Consider the following 23,593-nt stretch of genomic DNA (forward strand, 5'->3'; position numbering starts at 1 on the left):
CATTTTGTTCAGATTTCTTATCATTTACTATTTGTTCTTGTCTAGACTTTTCGTCACTTTGATCATGATCAGTGACAGTTTCCATGGGTTCTACATTGTCCAAATCCAATAACTGTGGCAGCAGAAGCAAATTAGTTTCAAGGCTACACTCTGGCTCAACTTCTGTTGATATTTTTTCAGGAAGAAGCAAAATATCATGTTGCATTGCCTCTTCTAAAACGTGTTTTTCTGCTAATTGTAGAATTTTAGCGGTTCTGGAGTTCATAATTATAATTATAATCTGTAACAAAATTATATAAAGCGTAAGCGACAATCTGAATGGAAATTATTACTGCAAAATCGACTTCTGTAATAATTATATATGAATAACTATAATGTAATTCCATTTCTCTCTTGTACATCAGTCACCCCAACCAAAAAACAAATTAGATAATCTCGTATAAACGATAAGAAATAAATTTTAAATTTACATTAGCCGTCCATAAGAGAATGGTGGTTACGTTGCTGGTACATTATATTTGCCAACAAACGTATCCGCCCAAAAAAGAAGCATGCAATTTTATAATGGATACTTTAAAATAAACACGCATCCAGAATATTTTACTAAACTTTAGCATATAAAATGATTGTTAATAGTAGTTTAGAGCATTTACCTTACACAACAACACACAAGAAAACCTTTTAAGAATGGAGCAAACTCACTCGTGAAAACTGGCGCTTACGTTACCGTAACCGACCAGCTGATCGCTCTTTCACAGATCGTTGACGCTTACGTTAAGGAATAAAATGACGGTAAAAACTCAATTTTTAAATTTTGGCGCTTACGTTTGTTTGTCAGATCGTCGACGATGTAGGTGTAGTACCTAAATACTTATTTCCAGCGATAGATTAGCTGGCGAAAAAGTCACCAAATACACCGTTAAATAAGTAGTGCCAAAGGCGCCACATTTAAAATTTAAATGCATTTGAAAATAATGTTGAACTACCTAAAATTACTTTTTTCTTTGCGAGATACTGTAGAAACTCATTTAAGGGACCAAGTAGTTCCAGGGACGGTTAGAAGAAAAGATTTCTTACGCCCCTAACTTGTTACAAATAAATAAACAAAAAACAGTTTATTTAATGCAGCATGTACGAGGACTGTTTGATAAGTACCCGTTTTAAGAAAGAGAAAGCATTTTTTTTTAATTCTGTATATTTATTTCTCAACCTAGTCTCCTTTCAACTCTATACACCTCGACCAGCGATATTCTAACTTTTTTAACCCATTCAAAAAATATTATTTATGAAACTCTGCAAAATAAGCCTCTGTTTCATTGATTACTTCGCCGTTTGAAGTAAACCGCCTTCCTCCAAGCCATTTTTTTAGATTTGGAGATAGATAAAAGTCACAGGGTGCTAAATCTGGCGAATAGGGAGGATGCAGCAGTAATCCATAGCGTAATTCAACCAGTTTTGCCGTGGCAATTGCAGACGTGTGAGCCGGTGCGTTATCATGGTGAAACACAACTTTTTTTTCGACAAATGGGGCCGTTTTATCTTTAATTCAGCATCAAATCGGCTCAATAGGCTAGCATAGTACTGCCCTGTGATTGTTTTGCCATTTTCCAAATAGTCTATGAAAATGATGCCATGCGAATCCCAAAAAACAGTAGCCATAACTTTTCCGGCCGAAAAAACCGTTTTCGCTTTCTTTGGCGCACGTTCGCCGGGTAGAGTCCCTTGTTTTGACTGTTTTTTGGCTCTGGAGTTAGTGGTGTATCCACGTTTCGTCAACACTCACGTAACGCCTTCGAAACTCCTTCGAATTGTGCTTAAACATATTCAAGCAATGTTCCGAAGTTGTAACGCAATTCCGTTTTTGCTCCACTGTGAGCAAACGCGGCACCCATCGTGCCGATAGCCTTCTGATGCCCAGTTTTTCTTGAAGAATGTTGTGCACACGTTCGGTTGAGATGTTTGCAATCTCAGCAATCTCTCTGATCTTCACCTGACGGTCTGCTAAGACAATATCGTGGATTTTGTTGACCATTTCCTCAGTAGTTACTTTAATCGGACGACCTGGGCGCTCTTCATTCAAAACAGATGTTCTGCCACGTTTGAATTCGTTGAACCAGTATCTGATGGTAGTTATCGAAGGTGCTTGGTCCTTATAAACTGCCTGCAACTTGATTTTGATTTCTTCACACGTTTTCCCATCCAAAAAAAGAAATCGAATCACAGATCCATACTGCTCTTTTTCCATTTTTGCAAAAAACACAAAATTGTCAAGTTTCAATAAGTGATATAACAAAACTACTTAACAAATTTGACTGAAATTTTGACAAGCCTCATTTGAAAGATGGCACTAGACCATGGCATACAAATTTTGGGTCAGTGGTACCCACAGTCCTCAAACACGGGTAGTTATCATACAGTCCTCGTAGGTATATATAATATAACAAATATACAAAAAATTTGAAAGAAAAAATAATAGCTCAAACAATTGAATACATTTTTCCTAGTCCCCTTATCGTAGTCATACCATGAAATACATGGTTTTCATGGACGCAAGTTCGTTTTACGAAATGATTATGGTTGTTAATGACGACGGGACGTAAGTGATTTACTTACGTCCCTTACGAAAAAAAGTGCATCAGGACACATGCTCTGTTAATTTCTATTTATGGTAATGTTACAGTTTGTACAATTACTAACATTGTTAACAAATTTGGAATATTTATGTAGTACATTTTTTGATAATTCAATTTAAATGTAATAAAAGTCTTGTATGCGACTCGTGAGTAAAGTGTATCTTATTTTACGAGAAGGAAAATTTGCCGCACGAGCCGAAGCGAGTGCGCAAATCCGCCGAGTAAAAAAAAGCGACTTTACACAGGAGTCGCATACAAATTTTTTTTCGCGTTCGTAACAAAACTCAACACCCACCAACTTCAAAAACTTTTTATTTTGGAACATACCGAGAAAATTAATACAAACCACTTGTGTTGATGAATTACCATAGCAACGGCAGGCGCTTCTATGTTTTATTCCGTTAAAAAATGACACGCTACGACACTTTTTTTTCACTCAAATGCGTGAATAAATGAAACGCTATGACACTTTTTTTCACGCTTCTAGTGCGATGAAATAAACGTATCCTTTATAAACAAAAGTTAATAAAAAATGTTACACTTTTTTTATACTATTACTAGGAGTACAATTTAACTCCTTCTATAAGACAAGACAGATCTAAGCTTTCACAAAGTTCATATTCAATTGCTAAAAGGCTAAGTTTACTTATTAGTCGCTCTTGGCTGATAGAAATTCGCAAATTATTTTTTATTAAATTTAATTTCGAAAAACTTCTTTCACTAGTGGTAACACTTACAGGTAACCTCAAAAAGAAATCTTAAAGAAATAAATACACTAGTAAATGATTATTGTAAATTATTGTTAACGATGTACGCTTGCTTTCAATAAAACCGCGTGTAATTACTGTCAGTGACAAGATGAAAATCAATGTAGAAAAAAATAGGTGTGTACCCGAAACCTTTGAAAGTAACAGTAATTTAAATTTTGAATAGGGTTCAAACAATATGTTTGTATGGTTTTATATGTTTTTCATTCGTGAAACAAATTGAGGTCCAAATCAAAAGAACCTTTTTTTAATGCTTCCTCAGATAAATTTTGAAATTCGCATAAAAATTGAAATAAAATATTGCAGTTCAATTGCTGTTATAGCGGTACAAAATAAAAATCTATTTTTAAAATTTTTATAGGATCTTCCAAGTTGTCGCCTGGGCATTCGTAACTTAAATGTTTTACCTTTTTTTTTACGACTAAATTGAAAATTCAGCAGAAGCGTAATTTTCAGCTGCAAAATTTTTCGCAACAGTAATATATTTGCGAAATTCTTCATCACATCGCTTATCTTTTACAAATTTTAATATATCGTTTAATATTCTTGAGCACTCGTTTAAATTAGACCCTGGCCTTTGTAACATTTTACTTGCTACATCTATTTTTGATATTATATAACATCCCAAATAACAATGGAACAAATAAATTTAAAGTCTGTTAATTTGCTTAACAATGCGTTGGTCGTAAATTTCGTTTTGATGTCTCAAAACTGCACAATTGCTACCATTGTCTCAACTATAGCTCGCCATCGTTTTTTTTTTCAGATGATTGAAAGAAATGTTGTTCTTTATCAATTGTACAATTTTTTGTCAGTTTTATTTTCAGTTCAAACCGTTTTTTACAATTTTGCATGTGTGTGTTCAATGTTCTTGACGAGAGAACGCATGCCGCCAATCACAAAATTCTAAATTATATGTAAGCTAATATTTAGGTAAGGGGCACATTTAGGATCCAGTTGTTGGAAATATTGTCTCCTGTCACTGACGTCGTGGAGCTTAAAAAAGTCCTGCATAACTTCTCAATATTCAATTGTAACGGGTGTACAATTAAAAATATATTTGGAGCAGGCGGTGAAAATTCAATTGTTTGCGGCTTTTTTAAAGTGTAGAAAGAGTCACGTAAAAAACTGAAGGTCATTGAGAATGACATTTAGCGGCAAATAATGTTGGGTTAGAAAACATTTTCTCACTTTAATGCAAATCTGCTTGACGCAAATTATTCAAATAAAATTAATAATTACTGGCACGGCCTGTACATACAACCGGCAGCACTCTTTGGGGCGACCCGCGCTTTTGTTGGTGGTACTCTTTGCTGGGAGGTCCCCCTCTGTCAAGGGGCGGCGGCGGTCTTTTAGTGCGGCATTTCTAATTGGCGGCTCGTACCATAGTCCAAGACCAAAGGGTTGGGCGGACCATACCCTTTCACATCTGCCTTTACCCCACTTGAACATTTTTTAGTTTGTTAGTCCTTCGATAGCAGACTAGTTGTGTGGACTGTTACTGTCCAGTGTTGTGTACAATAAAACAATAATTACAGTCCACTTCATTCATTTCTCTTCTCACCGGCCACAGTAATTACAAAAGAAAACAAGTGACTAGTGTTTTATTTTGACGATTTATTTTTGAAATAAAAAAAATAAATGCAAGTATGCAAATCATACTGGTTATTAAAAAGATCAGTTCATTACAACACTTTGTTCAAGCAATTTTTGTTTCTTAAGAAGGTAAAAGAAAAGATAAGAATACGACACTTTATTGAAATCTTCTGTAACAACAATATGAAAGCATTCCGCATAATTCTGTCGAACATTATGTAGGGCCTGATAAATGTTACATTTTGAATTACATTACAACAAATGCTGGAAGTGAGAACCCCCTTCTTGTAGACACAACCTGCCCTTCGCCTTACTGCATTGGCCACATTTTCTAAAACATTTGCACTATTATTAATATCATTTATTTTGTGTGTTATTCTATTCCGTAATTCTTCCAAGTCATTCATGGGTGTTGTATAAATTGAATTTTTTATATGTGGCCACAAGAAGAAGTCACAAGGAGTGAGATCACATGATCTAGGCGGCCAGTTGTTTGGTGTATTGCGACTAATAATCCTATATATTTTCATAAAATTCAGACAAAAAACCTATTGTAGCTCCAGTTGTATGAGCAGTCGCACCGTCCTGCTGAAAGTAACCATACACTAATTCTTCATCATCCAGCTGATTTAAGAATACACTTAAAATTTCGTCACGGTATCTTGCAGCATTTATGTTTCCTGAAATGAAAACATCATTATTTTGTTGATAAAATACTAAAAACCTCTTTACCATAAAAAAAAAATTGGACCAATTATTCTGCGTTGGCTAATTGCAGCCCAAATACCAACTTTCTGGGGATATTGGGGCGACTCAATGAAAAAGTGTGGATTTTCTGAAGTCCACATTCTTGTGTTTTGTGAGTTTACATAGCCACTAAGATGAAAGTATGCTTCATCGGTGAAAAACGTTTCTTCAAGGTGGTCGCCCATATCCAAAGTATTCAGAAACCATTCACAGTATTGAACTCTTTGAGGAAAGTCTGTTGGATGTAATTCATGTACAGATGTGAGACGATAATGTTGTGATAAATGACGAATAGAAGTACCCGGGGTTTCTTCCATTACTTCTCTCGCTTCTTCAATTAGTTCTGGAGTTCGTTTCTTTGGACGGCCACTTCCAGCTTTTCGTGTCACAGATCCATTTTTTTGAAAATTTTTTAAGGAGACATTTAAAGTTTGTCGAAACTGCGTATACTCTACGGCAAAATCAGGGAATTCTTCTCGAAACTCTACCATGCATAATCCAATAGTGAATTCGTGTAGTGAATTCATACCCTTGGGGGAAGAATATCGCCGAGCTATACATTGACGAATTGTAGCTTCAGACCATTTTGGTCGTTTTAAAGAATAACACTGGTCAACAAAATTTAATTTTTTTTTCTCTCTAACTTTGACATAATTGTAATGTTTTCGTTTAATTTGTCTCCGTGTTTGTATTTGTAACAAAGATCACAAATCTTATAACTTAGCTCAATTAAAAAAAAAAGCATATGTGATGTTACAAACAGGTAAAACAATTTAATTTTTGTATCTTTAACGGCAAAAAGTGATGTATTAACAAAAGAACAATTATAATTAAGAAAAAAAACAACGATTATAGTTTAAAAAATGAAAAAAACAAAAGAAACAGCTAAGACCGACGTTTTTTCGGTTGCCTCCTATAGATTTCATTGGACATCTCTCGCTTGATGGTCCCGCAGTATTCTGTGAGCATTTCGGTGTTCCATCGATCTTGGTAACGTTTTTCTATCGACAAAATGCCTAGATGGAAGCGTTTTCCATGTTTGTCACTCACGTCGTCACAATTTTTGGGGAAAAAATCAAGGTGCGAATGCATAAAATGCATTTTTAAGAATATGTTACTTTTTAATTTTTTATATGATGATAACATGTTTCCGAAGAAGTTTGTAGGAATTTGCTAACAAAAAAATACACCTTAGAGAAAGTTTCCTATTACTTAATAGTATGATTTTTGTATTTTTCAAAGGACAATATTTTAAGATTACTTTTAAATGAGAGCTACGTTTTGGTTTAGAGGTTTATAATATTATTTAAAATTGTTAATTAAATAACAATTGACTAGTATTATAAAAGTTAGAGCTTAGCTGTTGACCAGTGTAATCTCTCGCATCATTCTCCAACGTATCCATCAAAGTTTATGTCTTTTTGTGCTCTTTTAGCTGCTGATTACATGAAAATCTCAATTGTTTAAGAACATCTTCGTGCCGTTTTTTTTTTTTTTTGTTTCAAATACATTGTATTCGATAGTGTTAGCTGCTCTTTAAGTTTTTGTATCTTATAATAATAATAATAATAATATATTTCCAACAGACAAAAATGTCCATAAATGGAACAGAAAACTGACATACATGTATATTGTATACGAGCATAAACAAATATACTTAAACCTACTAAATACACTAATACTAACAAGTAAACAAAGACAGCAATGTACCCTTTGCACCCCTCCCAGAAAAATTATGACACAAAATATCCAAGTGTTTCGATGCAACACCATTATATAACCTTAAAGTTATCAATAGCGGACCGGTGAAGTGATGATGTGTGCTACGTATTTTATAATAAAAAAGAACATTTGTTCTACTCTGCAATCTTGGAACACTAAAGTTTATGCCTTGAATTAAGCTAGGACATAATATGCTGCCATTTATTTTTTTCTGCAAAAAAATTAAAGACGCAACATTCCTCCTTGTAGTAAGAGACTTCATCAACTAATTTTAATAATAAATTATAATCACAATGACGTTGTGGGTAAACCTTAAACATTTTATAACGGAGATATTTGCAAAATTTACGTAATACACTTTCCAGTACTTTTATATGTATTTGTTGAGATGGATTCCATATTACACTACGATACTCTAACTTAACTTCTAATTCTCATCCAGCAAAATAATTTTATTCAATTTTGACATGTAAACAAACGTTTATTTTGCCGTCAGTAGGCCACTAAAGCTTTGGTTTATCCGGTAGCACCATAAAATTTTTAAACCGCTAGCGAAATAAAATTTTTATTTTGCTGTTTTAAAACCATGGTTACCATTTCTGTAATTTCTCCAGTGTCTTGCTGCTCTTTCCATCTAAGGAACTTTTGATACACTTTCTGATTTCGTCTTTTCTGGGAGCAAGTTTTGTCGTTAGAATCTTGCATGATTTTGCAATTTTTCGATCATTTTAGTTTGTTTAAAATAAACAAACACCGTCGCCAGAGTCACATACTACACACACACACCTGATATTGTACACTAAATTCTACGCATATAAAACTTTTATTTGGTCGCTGTCAATTCTGACGTTTCTCGAGTCTGAACTTTGAATCACCAATTTTTTCACAATTTGGGACTTGGGGTTGTCAAAATTGAATAAAATTTTGTATTACACTCGCGGTTAAAATGAATGTGTAACTCGCGGTCTTAAGGCGCTCGCGGCATACGCCGCTCTCGCCCTAAACTGACCGCTCATTAAACATTCACTTTAACCGCTTGTATAATAGATAACTATTATTACACACATGTTCATTTACTTCCATTATTGAATTATTGGAAGGCCACCTACAGTTAACGTACATAACATAATACATAACTAATACTTCAATATATTAATTGATGCGAAAACAGTACCAATTTTGTGTACACAGAAGTGCCTTGAGCAAGATATGAGTCTTTTCCTCAAATTAAACATTCTTATTCGCATTTAGGCATTAATTATTTGTTTAATAAGAATATATAAATGGCCTTCATCGATGGTCTCCGTCTCGAGTGCGTGGTCCTCTAAATTAGGAAAACGAGTGTTGGCAGCGCTATAGAATTTCTGCGCACAAGCTATGCCAAAAGTTTTAAAAAATTGTTCATCGTTTTGAAGTTTATTATCGGTGAGTTGCAAAATCTTTCGTATTTGCAAATCACAGTAACAACAAATCTTACAGCAGAAGGTTTAATAAGCCCACCTAAAATCAAAATTAAATATCGTAAAATGTGACGCTGGTCCGTTACACTTAACGGAGGTAACAACATTTATGTTGTGTAGACGAATGAGACACTCCCTGACAATATTGGCTTTTTGTTGACCGGTTAATGTTTTAATTAAGAAATATGCAACTGGAATTTTCCAGTCTGCATTTTGTGATACCACCATGACAACGAGCTTCAGTGGCCAGTTCTAAAGAATCACTGTCAAATGCAATTCCATAGTCAATGTAGCCCCAAGTCTTCTCCCCATCGAAATCCAACTGTTTTCGTACAGCCATTTCGTCTAACATTAAGGAACAAATAACTTCCCTACCATTTTCAGGAGCTTCGGTCACCTTACGTTTTATAGTGTCAAAAGCGGTGTCCCAAAAACCGGGGTCACAATTTACATTACAGAACCATTGTTGCTTGATGGGGTAACGCCAAAGCATAAGTTTTCCTCATATACTCATATGCTTTGTTAGAGTAAAACCGTAAAGTAGCTGCAAATTGCCGAAGACGAGGCGTTGTTTTACCACGCTGTAATTTTTTTTAAATATCTCCTTATTAATAAATGGGGACATTGTCATAAGCCAGTTCCAAATGGTCTAAAGCATTGTTACCAACATCTGAGTTGTTCTTCAGATCATTTATGATTGTTGCCATTGTCAATACTTTTGTTTCCAGTTTCTGTATCGTCTTCTTACTGACATATAATTGGTGCGAGTAGATGATTGCTTCCCCTGCAATGAAACGTACTTCGCTTTGATTTTTCTTGGAGATATACTACAATTAACATTATGTAAATGAAAATAGTCATTAATCATAGTACTAAGTTGTTTATAAGAGAATATTATAAATAGAAAATAATTATAGAGATACTATATAATTGCGTTTTATCTGTGTACAAGAAATGAATTTACGTGTAACTGTGTATGTTTTTAATAAATTATATTCTTCTTCTTTTACTTTCACTTGTACTGCTACTGCATTTTCCATGGTATCTTTGCGCAGCACTAAATAATAATTATTAACACTAGTAAAAAATTCAATATAATAAAATATTCAAACCCTAATTTCCTCTTTACACCTTGAGGTATAATCGATGGAGACTCTTCTGAAATATCAGCTAAAGTAGCGTTCACAGTACTCATTGAAATTGAAGAAGCTTCTACACTTTCATCTAAATTCACCCTGGGAATTGCGTTCGATTTCAATCGTTTTTTCTCATTTACAACAATGAAATCATTTGTTGTGAAATAATCTGAGCACACCAGCTTATACTTAGTCAGTTTGAAGCTTTCATCTTTTTTCACAACAATCAGCTACTTTTTTAAATGTTCTCGAGCTGTCGGAAACCTAAAATCAGATATAATAAATATTGATCGCATAGTATTGCAATAACCAATTGTTATTAATTATAAATACGTATTCTGAACGAAACTGTTGACAATTTTTACAGTGAGAAACTGTACAAGACATGTTTGTTGTCAATGATAATGTCCTTTAACACAAAGTGCTCATTTACAATGGGCATAAAGCATAAGGATGTCCTAAGCATTAATGCATAAAAATTTATGTTTAGTGCTTTATGCTTGTATTCGTTCACAATGAGCATAATGTGTTATGCTTTATGCCCATTCTGAATGAGCACTTATGCTCATTGTGAACGAATACAAGCATAGAGCACTATCGAGGAGGGTAAAATAAGAACGGAGGGATAGTACGGTCGAAAAATGTGGCACCGACCGTCCGAAATCTAGACACCGTTTACGACGGTGTTTGGAATACGCGCTCGGCTAAACCACGCCCCCAGTTTCGAGAGAATCGCTAAACAGTGGCGGGCAGTTACTCAAGTTATACATTTATTACTTACTTATGAAAACTTAGTCTGTCTTTCACAGATTGTTTACTTCCATTCCACGACTTACAAAGTTTGCAGTTCACCATGTTGAATTTATTAAAAAAAAACGGCTCAAAGTATAAAGATACACAGCACGTGATGGAACAAAATAACTGAGATGTACGCCTATGGAGTACGATGGGCTTTTCTCGAGGTTTGTAGCCAGCTCGCACATGCGCACAGTCGACAGACCGATCGTAAACGGTGTTTGCGGTAGTTGATTTTGGGCCAAAACCGTACCATTGAAAGCATACGACATGCTCCCTCCGTTCTTATTCCACCGTCCTCGAGCACTATACATAAATTTTTATGCATTAATGTTTAGGACATCCTTATGCTTTATGCCCATTGTGAATGAGTGCTAACAAGCACGTACACACATACACTAACGGTAAAATAAATTAAGTAATACTTTTAACTCCAAATTACAACTGGTTCAACAACGTGGTAATTACCAGGTAAACACAACGTTAAGGTTAACTGATAAAATGGCGATCACCACAATGTACATATGCGCAGAAGTCTAAGCTCATTTTTCCTCTCCATATCTCTGGTTGCATTTTGTGAACTGTAAAATCCAATTCATTGAATACTGCTGATTGCATACCTCTTTTCATATTGAAGCCTTCGGGTGAGATTCATAGTCGTTACTTGAGACAAACTCATACTCAGCTCGAACTTGACTAATTAATTTCACATTTATAAAGATTTCTCAACTGTCACTTTGTTGCTCTGTCATTTAAGGCGAAACCGGACGACCAAGTGTGCGAGAGAGACAAAACATACCGAAATTTATTTCACTGTTCATTTAAACAATATTTGGTATAAAAATTATTTTAAATGATATTCGTTTATAGTTATATCTTAGAAAAAGATATAACGTTTAATTTTTTTTAATATATGATTTTTTTTTTAAGTAATAAACATAAATTTTGGAATTTTCAAAAAATTAAAACTTTCATTAGCCGGCCCTAATACTACAATGTCTACTAAATTTGTTAACAACATTTCCACTTACATATTTCTAATAATAAAGTACGAAACAGTAAAATACCATAGCCTTTTGCAGGCGCCGCCAACTAGTTTATAAGCACGCGACTTACATCTGTAGAGAGGATGACGTCATTCTTTTGGAGCTGCAATACTTTTAGATATGATAGATAAAAATATCTTTTGATATTTTAAAATAAAAAATAGTCTAAAACAATATATTTTTATTTGGTTCTCTTAAAGGCATATTTCTACACTTTCGGGGATCTACCAGTTCTGGCAGTAATGCTTCATCATAAAAATATTTTAATTTAGGGAACATTTTATTTTGCCAAAAGTTGTCATCTTTAAATATACGTTCAACGTACAAATCTTTCCTTGTCCATACAACAAAATCACAAAACTCACGATTACTGATATGCAATTGCCCTTGGACTTGATAAAAGTAGTCGTGAGTTCTTTTTAGACAGCCTTGTTTTTTGTCTATGTAAAACTGCTTTAAAGTTTTAGAAGCCTCCTCTACAGTTAAATTTTCAGCACTCTTTGGACACTTAACTTCAAGGATTCCATTTTCTCCAATGAGACCATCCGGAGAAGCAGCTAGGAAACCATTTTCCAAATCAACAAAGAGGCCGCATTCAACTACAACATTTTTTGTTTTTTCTTGGTAAGCGGTTATCGCCGTTTTTTCATTCAATATTCCATAATTAATGGCTGGACAATTTATTAAACTTTTATAACAAATTTGTTCTACCAACTTGGCCCAACTACTAGATTTTCTGCGTTTTACCACCGAGCCAAAGAGTGATGCAGTTAATCTGTTTTTCCTTTGGTTAAACCATTCCTCATTTTCTCGTTGTCCTCTGGTAGTTTCTTCAATCTTGTCTTGTTCTTCCTTGCACGATATGGCTATATTTTTGAGAAATTGTTCTTTTTCTTTTTTAAATTCTTCTTCATCCAAATCTAGTTTATGGCACGATTCTCCATAATCTTTACAACCGTCATTGTTATTTTTTACTTTTCGTCTAGGTTTTCCTGAATTAAATAGCGATCTTCTGGTGTTACTTTGTTTTTTTAAGCGTTTCTCCCCAAGCCGTTTCACCAAGCAAGAAGGACTTTTCCCAATAACTTTTTTCATACTATTATAGTGCCACATAGGACCATATTGGAAATCAAGACCTGCACTTCGAGCTCGTATAGTATAGGCTCCTCTTTTCCCACGATCAATTTGTTTTCCACCAACAAACTTTGCCACAAGTGACATAAAGTTTTCAGCCAAATTGCTGGTATCATTAGTAACAAGCCGTGGTGCTTTTCGTAACAAGGGCTTAAGACATTCGTGCACATAATTATATGCAGCAAGTTCATTATCTGTTAAAACCTTTTCACTTTTGTCTGAATGACAAAAATAATTTTTACAATTTTTGTGAATGCCGAATACATGGGCTGGTCCGTTTCTCAAATCCTCTTTTAATATTTCAGGATTCTGATTCTCTTTTGAATTATGAATTATAGCACATCTTGCCCCTATCTTCAGACGTCTGACCACTCCTGGCGTAAGCACTGACCTAATAATTTTAGAAACGCCTTGTACTTTGCAAAGTGCTTTGGTATAGTTTTTTATAGCATGGTTTGCACATTCCAGTTTTTCAATATTTCGTCCATATGAAACTTTCTCATAAAGTCGTGCGAATACACTTGAATCACCATCTCCAATAAAACGTCTATATTCCAAACCATGCAAAGTTTTACTTTGTCGAAAAGCTTGTACTAACATATCGGCTTCCATAGCAGCAGAACTTCCATTCCAATTTTTGAAACAATTTTCGTGTCCTTCAGTCATATTTTGTTTTTTTCGGTAGAGACACATAGCGCAATATTTATTACGTACGTCTAAATGCAAAAGTTTTTTGGTGCGTTTGCCTATGACACACGCCACCCCCGAGTTGGCAGTGTATCTGTGCCCGTGGCTGCGGTGAGACCATCCGCCATCGACTATAACGGTGATGAAAGGTGTTCCATCTGAAGTTACATCACCGCTTTCAATAGCCAATCTTTTTTCTTCTTCTCCTGTCTCCATCATAGATTCGAACAGAATTTCATGCCAAACCTTTAGAACAATAACAAGTACAAAGACTTTAGCCATCAATCATTCTTTTCATATATTACTTACTTTACCCAAATTCATTTCTATTTTGGAAAATGTTTTCTGGTCTATAGTTTTAACTCCTATAGTTGAAAAAATTTCTTCCATTTGAAAATGTCCGTTCCCTGTTGAGATTGTACCCCAGACGGCACTTTCACTCAATGATAGTTGACGTGTGGTGGTAATTTTTTGAAAGGTGCTTGTTTGAGGCATACATTGCTTGTTCTCTTTTGCGTCATCATGAGTACTTGGAGTTGCTGTTGGAGGTTCACTTGCAACAGTTTTAGTAATTTTGCAGTATGGACATTGGAATTGTAAAAGCCATATTAAATTTTTACAACTAGACTTTAGCAATTTGAAATAACCGTCCGAACTCCTTAAGCATTCATGACGATGATATTCCAGTTTTCGTAATTCCTTCAAAAAATGTTTACCGTCAACTACAAATCTACCACATATATCATTAATGAGGGGATCATTTCCAGGATTTGGTGGTATTTGTTCGACAACCATATTTTCTAAATCAGTGATAGGTTCCCTTAAAAATAAAAATAAGGATTGCACACATTTGTTATTATGTATAGTAAATAATTATTACTCATGCTGAATGATTGTTTGATTCGGTGGTGACTCTTCGTCTGGTTCATCAAATTCATATATATTACTCGTGACCAAAGTATCTCTAGGAGAAATAGTTTTGCATAAAATTACTTCAAATTAAAAAAAAGTAGTATTAATAATAATGCTCGTTACCTTGCGTTCGCATATTGCTGATCGTTAGACAAAGGAACATCTTCACATGTTTTGTTTGTTTTATAAGTTGACCTGGAAATCGTCAAATTTCAAAATATTCTGTGTAAATACGAGTAGATAATATGTAGTTAAAATTAAGTGTGCACCTTTTAATATTCCAATTCAGGAGTCCAATGTTCACTACTCGTTTTTTTCTCTTTGAAGATAAAGTAAGTTGTCTTTGATTCCTGCGATTTTCATTCCCTGTTTCATATCTATTTACAAAACTTACGTTGTTAGTAATCGTCAAAATACAAACTAATTATAAAGAATTAATTAATTTCAATTATTCAACATACGTAGTATCTTCTGTTACTGAACTTTCCCCTTCTGCGTGCGAGGTAGGTACATTGTTGTTACCTTCTGAGGCCAGAGAACTATAAAAATGGTACAAACATTTCAAGACTAGTAGATATTTTAAACATTATCAATAAATATTTACCTTGTAGATTGGTTGGTATTTTTCTCGGTGTTTGAATCTTCTTTCCTTTTTTTGCTATAGACACGAAAATTTGGAAAATTAAAATATAGAATATCATAACTCTATTTTTACTAAGTCTTTACTTACATTAATTGTATAAGTGTATTTATTTTCGCAGTAGACCTTTTTCTTTTTCTACTAAGTCGTAAATGATTTTTACCCTTAGTAGAGTATCTGTAGTCCATCTTCCTACAATTGTAATAGTGAGTAAACGTATAAAACTTTTTTATTAGACGATTCACATACTTCAAATTAAAGTCATTTCCATACATTTGCCATTATGATTCTTATTATACTTGTACTTACATGTAAGTAACTATTCTAAATTCGTACGTTTTATGTTGCTATGTATTTTTATTTAATATGATAATGTACCGGTAGTATTCTTATTAAATTTGCCAATTGAAAAATTGTTTAGATTTGTGGTGGAATTTATAAATTTGTTTTTTTCTTCGAATAACGAACGAAATAAAAGAAGGAAAAGGTACGTCCGTAACCACTTTTTAATTATTTGGTATCTATATAGGTTAAGCAATAGTTACTTAGTTTACTTACCTGAGTTTTATATAAATAAAAAATTAAGCAATTTTGCACCACGGCTGCACCACAACACAACGGCTTACAAAAATTGGAAAATGAATATCTTATCCTAAATGAACAAGATCGGGTTTCTACTTCCACGAAATTCGTCTGGTGGCAGTTTTCTTGAAGTTGTGATGGGAGAGGGGGAAACAAATTAACTGCTTCCGTGAGAGTATATCGGGCGGCGCAACATCAAAGAAAAATGTATTTTTCTGTTTATGTTATTATTATTGGTTATAATTATTAAATAAATTTATATTTACGTTCTGTGGAGAATGCTTTATTTATGCTGGCTACCAGATTTTTTTAAATTATCACAATGTGTCGGTAAGTATGTGTATTTCAAAAAATAAAACAATTTAAAAAAAAATTGAACGTTGTATCTATTTCTATGTATTTATTTTGGCTAATGTGTCCAAAATATTTTACTAAAATTCATTACTTTTTGTAAAAATCGTGAAATAAATTCCGCGCCATCTATTGAGTTTTTGCTAGTACTAAATCGTCTCCGGTTTCGCCTTAAGTTTTGAGTTTTAATGGCTTGTTGACTTAAAATTTCTTTCGCTTTTTGCAGTCGAACTTCTGTTTCCTTTGCTCACTGACTTTAAGTTAAGGGACAACTAGGAATGCAATAATAATTTTGACTCAAACTTAACCTCGCATTCAACTCAAGTTAGTTGAGTTTGAGTGGAGGATGAGTTACAACTATGCATCTCACCCTATTCGTCTCCAATAATGCAGTGCACTTGTTCTTCTGAAATATTCCATTCAGTAAGAATCGTGTCAATTTTTTGAGCAATTATGTCGCCTGTGTGGTCGTTGAATGGCTCGCATTTCAATATAATTAGTGACTGATCAAAGTTTTCTGCGATTCCATGACAAATCTTGGCTAAGCAAAGATGCATTGGAGCTTGGATCCGACCAAATATCAGAAGTAAACGCCATGTAATCAAATTTTTCGATCAATTCTTTAACTTTGTTAGCAACTGTGCCATACAGTTCCGTGCTCACAAAATCAGTTAAAAAATTGCGCGCTCTTAAATTATATCTTGGTGATAATTCTTGTGACAACCGCGACTAAACACGCGACTGATTTTTGATTTACGACAAAAACAATTCTGAACTTATCAAGATCTTGTCTCTTGCGAGTGCGAGACACAACACCGGAAGCAAAATTCTTCTCTCCCTATTGGTGAATCATCACCAGTGTTGGCGTGTTAGAGGACTCGGGCCTTCGGCCCTCTTGCTATAATCTCCACGCTGCAGGCCAAAAACGCCTTACATACGTCCTTGATACATAAATAACTATTATTAAATACTTAATTGATAACAATAGTTATAATCCGAAGTGATGTTGTTTACAGAAGATCATTTTAACTTAATTAACATTCTTTTTCTTTGTAGCTTTACTTGGTAATATTGTCTCTGGTCCGTAATGTTTTTTTTTGCTCTAATAAAACTAATCTTTACAGTTGATTAGAAGTTAAATGTGATGTTGCACTGCTTTCATCTGACGAGACAATGTCTAATTTAGTTTTTTTTTAGAGGAAGAGGATGATTCATATTTTCAGTGCTGGAATTTATCGCAAAATTGTCTTCTGTCAACATTGTTGCACTCGCTGTTGTTGAAGTTAATGGCGTGTCAATAACTCCTTGGGCACCAGGAATCTCATTGAGAGTGGAATTTTCGTGTCCTTTCATAACCTCGTCCAGAATTTTTTCGGGTTCCTTTAGTATAGGTTTTCATATTATTGACCATTTTCATTAGACTTTTTTCTGTATTTTGTTCTACTAAATTTAGCAGTTCTTCCAATGCCCGATTTTTTTAACTTTTATCTGAGGGAGTTGCTTTCTTGAAATGAGCTCTGCTTTTCTTCTAATACATTTTACCATGATGAGTTTTGTGTATCCGTTGGTTTCGGATCATCCACTTTCTGACATGATCTTTTAGAAATCCTCCATGAAATACCCCAATGTCAAAATATGGAATGTAAACTGTTTCCTTGTTTATGCTGTTTCCTAGATACTAGGTAGAAAGCTGAGTATTAGGTCTTATGACTCTAGAGCAAATTATTTGATCAAAAGTAATTTCTTGTTCATGTTGTTTGAAACAAACGCTTACATTCAAACCATAAACTAGTGGAGCATTTGCTTTTACTTCTTGCTGCTGTTCGATAGTATTTGCTCAGTTTTTGCTTATACGGCCCCAGTTGTAAATAAATGTGACTTAAGAAGAGCTATTATTCATGAACAATATTCGATATTCGTGAACCAAAACATGTGAGGACAATGGGCTGTGTGAACAATGAGAAGTAAGTGGTCATGCTTTTATTTTATGAAGCAGTTGCGTTTAATTATATGAAAAAAAAAAATGAGGCAAAAGGTGCTGCTCTTTGCAAAAATTTTGAATTTTGAAAAATTTTCTTGAATAAGTGTAAACAATTGCTCCCAATTGTGAGTAACTGCTCAAAGAAAACTGCATCCGATCATATGCGTCAGTAATGACTGCACTTTTATGTCCTAGAACCAAAAAACTGTGTACAAACTACTAAACAACTGTTTGGATTGTGTTTATAAGACCTTCTCCCGATTTGAAAAAGAAAATCGCGTTCTGGAGGACCAAAAACTGTCGTCATACCTGAAATCATTAACATAGTTCATAATAGGGTTTTGACTGATAAATGAAGGACGTTGCGTGAATTAACCGAAGCTGGAGGTATCTCAACTAAGAGTTCATTTTATCAATCTTCAACGCAGTAGTGCAGAAATTAGCTCTGTTAACTAGTTCCTGACTTTTTTAAGATTATTTTACACTGCATAAGACCCAATGCCAATAATATCCGCTGGACACTACTATCATAAAGTGGGATTTATAAACTTGCTGTTGACGTTGAAGTTGCCGTTGCAGTTGCTGTTCCCGCTGACGCTGCTGCTAGAGCTGAAAATTGTCATTTATAAACTCCGTTGCTTGTTGCCGTTGCCATAGGCCGTAGCTGTCAAATCCAAATGTGAGGTTACGTTTTCACGTCAATATTGCGTGCTTTCGAACGAGTTTTGTTTTTTTAGTTAGTGAAATGAAGCCAACCAAGATGCGACAAAAGTATTTATTAGGTTCTCTCGGCTATCTTTTGTGTGTTTACGTAGCAATTAAAATTAAAATGACTGAAGAATATAAAAACTAAGTATAAAATAGAAACCAAATTTTAACACGACTACACCACCAAAACGAACGAAAAAAAATAACACTTATGGTATTTAAAATATGAGGGTTTCGGTGAACAAGTGATTAGATGGTTTAATATTAGTGGGCCTCACTATCTCTACCAATTTGATTTGATTTTCGTGGAATTAGTGCTGTCAACCAGAAAAATGTCCCGCCTACTTCAGAAAATTTTCCTTCAAGTTGACAGCACACTACCTCAATTTGATTGGTTGAAAGCCCAACGTCAACGGCAACGTAACGGCGAAAGATAAAAGTTGGTCATCTAGAACGTCATCCCAATGGCGTGCCAAGTTTCAACGGCAACGTCAACGGATACGCAAAAAAATTATCGCACCACATGCAAATTTGCACATATTTTATATGTATAAGAAAGAATAACACTTAACCTTTGCAAATATTTTCAATTTTACCACTAACAAACGCATATGTTGGCACAAGAAATGTTTTTTATTTTTATTTAAATAAATTAATGAAAATTGCACAATAAGGTAGGTATGAACTTTGAGTACAGGTGTTTATTACAAATTATTATTTGGATTATAAAAACTGTATAGTAGGGAAAAATGTGTTTCTCTAAGTATTTATTGCTAAGAATGACGTTCGATTTTGCGGTCTTCTTCTGATCCTTCCACTTATCTTCATCAAACTCCAATTTTGCCCTTTTATATGAAAGTTCCTCCTACATTTTTAGGTTATCAAAGTGTTGTTGTTCTCGAAACTCCAACTCTGCTTTTATTGCTGTTCTTGTTTCATTTTTTCAGTCAAGTATACAAACACTCCATCATTCTTTGTCTGTGTTCTCCTTTTCTGAGCTTTTGCTGTATGCTTTCTTTGTCTCACATTTTCATTATCATCGTTTGCAACGCTAGTACCACAGCGAGCATAACTGTGCATGCCATACCTGCTTCACACATACTCTTTGAGCACCGAATCGACGATGTAGCTGAATCATTTTCAATTTCATAAATAATTTCAGTACCTATCCTCTGCATTTTCCTCTATTATTTGGAGAGCGGCTGTGCGAATAGCGTGGGCTGTAGCCGCATCTGTTTTGTGCTGTGCAATTTCCTTTCTCGGTCGACCAGTTTCAGAAGATTTTTTTCAGAATCAATTTTTACAATACGTTTGTAGTTGCACCAAACCGTCAATAGTAATTTTACAGTATTACCCCCACTGTGTTTGCATTCGCTCCTTGCCGCTTTCCGAAGCTTCTTCAGAGTCATATTTTCGACATTGCGAGACCTGCTGCAACATATGGTCTTTCAGTAACCTTAAACTACACATTTCGAACCTACAATCTAACCTTCTTATAGTTTGATTTGGATCTATTACTTCACGCTGTAAGTACTTTGGGTTATTATGACATAAAACGGTGTGGAGATTAGCCCACACCTGGTCCTCCGTGGTAATCAGATCTTTGCATACAATGTTGAACAGTTCAGTTAAAGCTGTAACTCTTTTTGCTTCTGAAAACCTAAATCGCGTTTTTTTCGCATTCATACCACCGTTGTGTTGGCGTTTTTCTCAATTCAAAAACGTAATCATATGTTACAAGCGATATTCGTGGTGTGAAAACCGATTCCCCCGGGCACAGCCAGTGAACACAATAGCCTTGATCACGTTTTTGTGGAGTGCTGTTACTCTTAGGGGCCAATTCCAAGTTGGTGGCGCAAGTCACTGGTGCAGCGCAACTTTATAATGCTAATTTGGGTATCAAATGCTGGTTGCTAGGGGTGACGGAATAAACAAGCGCAATTTTTCGAGATAAATTGCGCCAACTTGCACTGCCTACTAGAGGTGCCGCAACTCCATGGTGCAAATTTCAATGGAAAATTCGACACAACTGCGTTTGTTGATTCCGTCACCCCTAGCAACCAGCATTTGATACCCAAATTAGCATTACAAAGTTGCGCTGCACCAGTGACTTGCGCCACCAACTTGGAATTGGCCCCTGAGTCTAGTTCCGTTACACAGCTTAGGCGGGTTAAGGTTGCGTAATAACATGACAGGTGCACCAATCTTCAGGAGAAGTTTATTAGAAGGAAAACCAGGTGGATTGACACTATTAAGGAATTCCACAGGATAATGAACTGCTTCATCTATTTGCAAAACTGAGTAAGCAGACCTATATTCCATTTCAGATCCTTCAAACGATTTAAGTAAGATGTCATTTATGACCGCAACACTGTTGTTTTTGGGAGTCAGTACGGCATGTTCACACAGCCAGTCCATAGTGGCGGACATATGTCAAAGCGTCTTGAGTACGTTCATGCATGTAACGTGCGCTGCCCACGTGATATAAGTAAGGTTTTTCAACTCCATTCATAAATTTTCATAAAACGGGCGCTTAAAAACTGGTATCGTAGTAGGTTCTGGGGGCTAAAGTCACTAGATAGATTAAGTACCCCAATGCTCCTCCATTTTGGGGCAAAAAAGCGGTAAATTTAAATGTTATTTATCTGAAATCTGAATTTTTCAAGGAATGCAAAAATATTTAGCCAAGAGGGCTATATACTTCGGCATATAGTGAAAATAACAGACATCAACATATTATATTATGGGAGGTAAATGCTGAGAAGGTAATTATTTTTTAAACAAACAAAAATTGGAAATTTCCAAAGTTACCAGGTTTTGGGAGAACAAGAATATAAAAAGGGCTGGGAGATACGTAATGCAACTAACAATAAACTAATTATTATTTATTTTTTACAAGATTACGCATAGCTACACTTCTGCTGCTCATCGAGTCACCCATTTTGGTAAACTCCTTCGCCATATTTTTGAGCAAAAAGTATAACCTACTTTTTATGTACAATTGAACAATTTTTTCCAGAATATTATGGCACAATGGAATATCTTCTAACAAAGGGTACTTTGTACAAACTATCGTGAAAAAATTGCTAATACTAAGATTATTTTTTATCATATCATTTTGAAATAATCTAAATTCTATTTCTACATTATATATGTAATTACATACAGCTTCACAGGGATACACTAAATTATTATTTTCTTTGTATTCCTTGAATTTCGTAAACATATTCAGTTCCGTAACATCACTAGAATTCGTGATGACACTGGAAAGGCACGCCTCGCAGGTCTTGCGGTTGCATTTCATTTTAAAAATAATGTAAATGTGTACAGGATCAGCAGTAACAAATAATTAATCTTTCACCTGTTATATGGGGATGTGCGATAGAATCTATCTAGTGACTTTACTGGGAGCTTAAGATGACCGCCACCATGTGGTAGTTAATTGTACTATTTGCAGTATCGACTGACGTTTGACATGACATTTGACGTATATTTCCCCCCATCTTTCAAAAAGACGTCACAAAACCTAACCTATAAAGCTGACATTTGTGACAACTTGCATTCAAGGACATTTTTACGTAAATTTCATTCATTATTGTGGACAGTTTCATCATAGTATCCAGTAGACGGCGCTAGGATCTTTCAGCTCCCGTGGCCTTCTGGGATCTCTTCGAAAAAAGACCGTTTTAAACTCGGAGTTCGCAGACCTGTTATATACGGCCGTGGCGCTGCCTGTAAAAGATGATGGCAGTACTACCATCTGGCCAAGCTGAGTAGCATCGCCATCTAATCTCCCAACGGTGCCTTTGTGATGTATGTAATTATCTACTCTTAGCTGCGGCTGGTTATTTCTTTTGTAGTTTAGTCTTTCAGTTTCAATTTTAGCGTACATGTCAACCAAATATTGGCTGAATGGAGTTACAATAGATCAGATGATTGTCTTCTTCTTGCCTAACCATTATACGGTAAGAGTAAAAGCTTTCAGCGGAAACGGTCCTTTTCAGAGGTAATTTAGTCTCAGGGGCCAACTCCAAGTCAGACTTGCACCCGGGGCAACTCGGCGCAAGTCGGTGTCGCTATGGTGACGGCGCAAAACAGTTTGCCCGTAATTCCAACTAAAATTTTGCGGTCTAGTTGCACCCGTGCATCTCAGATTTACCGGTGCAACTTCATATGTCACCATCGAGTTGCGGCACCTTTAGTAGGCAGTGCAAGTTGGCGCAATTTATCTCGAAAAATTGCGTTTGTTTATTCCGTCACCCCTAGCAACCAGCATTTGATACCCAAATTAGCATTATAAAGTTGCGCTGCACCAGTGACTTGTGCCACCAACTTGGAATTGGCCTCTTATCAATCAACCGTGAATATCGGTGAATACTACCTTGAATTTTGAATAATTTGTACTCCCTCCGTTCCAAAATAAGTGTCCGATTTAGGATTTTTTATTTGTTCCAAAATAAGTGTCCACTTTTAAAAAATAATTACAAAGGGATATTTAACGTGTATTTTTGCAAATAAAAAATATCGTAACATGAAAAATCATTAGAAAATTAATACTTATGAGCTTATGACTAACATTTAGCAGATTTGTAACTTTGCGCAACAATGTCCCCTGCGAACGGAGTTTGTTCTTACTCATGTGAGGGAGTTTATAGTCGTTGCCTCCTTTATGAAGCATGGTCAATTCCATACACTT

The 23,593-nt window shown here is 35.0% G+C and overlaps 2 protein-coding genes across 2 annotated transcripts; both read right to left on the reverse strand.

The window, feature by feature from the left end:
• Positions 1-1,398: 1,398 nt before the first annotated feature.
• On the reverse strand, positions 1,399-2,245 carry LOC135143234 (histone-lysine N-methyltransferase SETMAR-like). Its single transcript, XM_064075113.1, has 2 exons — positions 1,784-2,245; positions 1,399-1,731 (listed from the first exon to the last, which is right to left on the reverse strand). The coding sequence occupies exons 1-2, from the start codon at positions 2,243-2,245 to the stop codon at positions 1,399-1,401; spliced, it is 795 nt and encodes a 264-aa protein (XP_063931183.1).
• A 7,786-nt stretch (positions 2,246-10,031) lies between these two features.
• Positions 10,032-14,798, reverse strand: LOC135143235 (uncharacterized). The gene is made up of 7 exons (XM_064075114.1): positions 14,759-14,798; positions 14,604-14,715; positions 14,033-14,543; positions 12,115-13,969; positions 11,477-11,552; positions 11,007-11,162; positions 10,032-10,083 (listed from the first exon to the last, which is right to left on the reverse strand). The coding sequence occupies exons 1-7, from the start codon at positions 14,796-14,798 to the stop codon at positions 10,032-10,034; spliced, it is 2,802 nt and encodes a 933-aa protein (XP_063931184.1).
• Between the last annotated feature and the right edge of the window lie 8,795 nt (positions 14,799-23,593).

Source organism: Zophobas morio, unplaced genomic scaffold (assembly GCF_036711695.1).
Source record: "Zophobas morio isolate AGI-343-1 ecotype UQ-CSIRO unplaced genomic scaffold, CSIRO_AGI_Zmor_V1 ptg000058l, whole genome shotgun sequence".
NCBI lineage: Eukaryota > Metazoa > Arthropoda > Insecta > Coleoptera > Tenebrionidae > Zophobas > Zophobas morio.

What these genes read in the sequence shown, in the direction of transcription:
- LOC135143234 (XM_064075113.1), bottom strand. Translation starts at nt 2,245, where the DNA reads ATGGAAAAAGAGCAGTATGGATCTGTGATTCGATTTCTTTTTTTGGAT. An exon ending in AGGAGTTTCGAAGGCGTTAC is followed by an intron (nt 1,732 to 1,783) that starts GTGAGTGTTGAC and finishes GCCAAAAAACAG; the next exon opens with TCAAAACAAGGGACTCTACC.
- LOC135143235 (XM_064075114.1), bottom strand. Translation starts at nt 14,798, where the DNA reads ATGTTCCTTTGTCTAACGATCAGCAATATGCGAACGCAAG. An exon ending in CAGCAATATGCGAACGCAAG is followed by an intron (nt 14,716 to 14,758) that starts GTAACGAGCATT and finishes TTTAATTTGAAG; the next exon opens with TAATTTTATGCAAAACTATT. An exon ending in ACTGGTAGATCCCCGAAAGT is followed by an intron (nt 11,553 to 12,114) that starts GTAGAAATATGC and finishes GAAATTAATTAG; the next exon opens with TCAAGTTCGAGCTGAGTATG.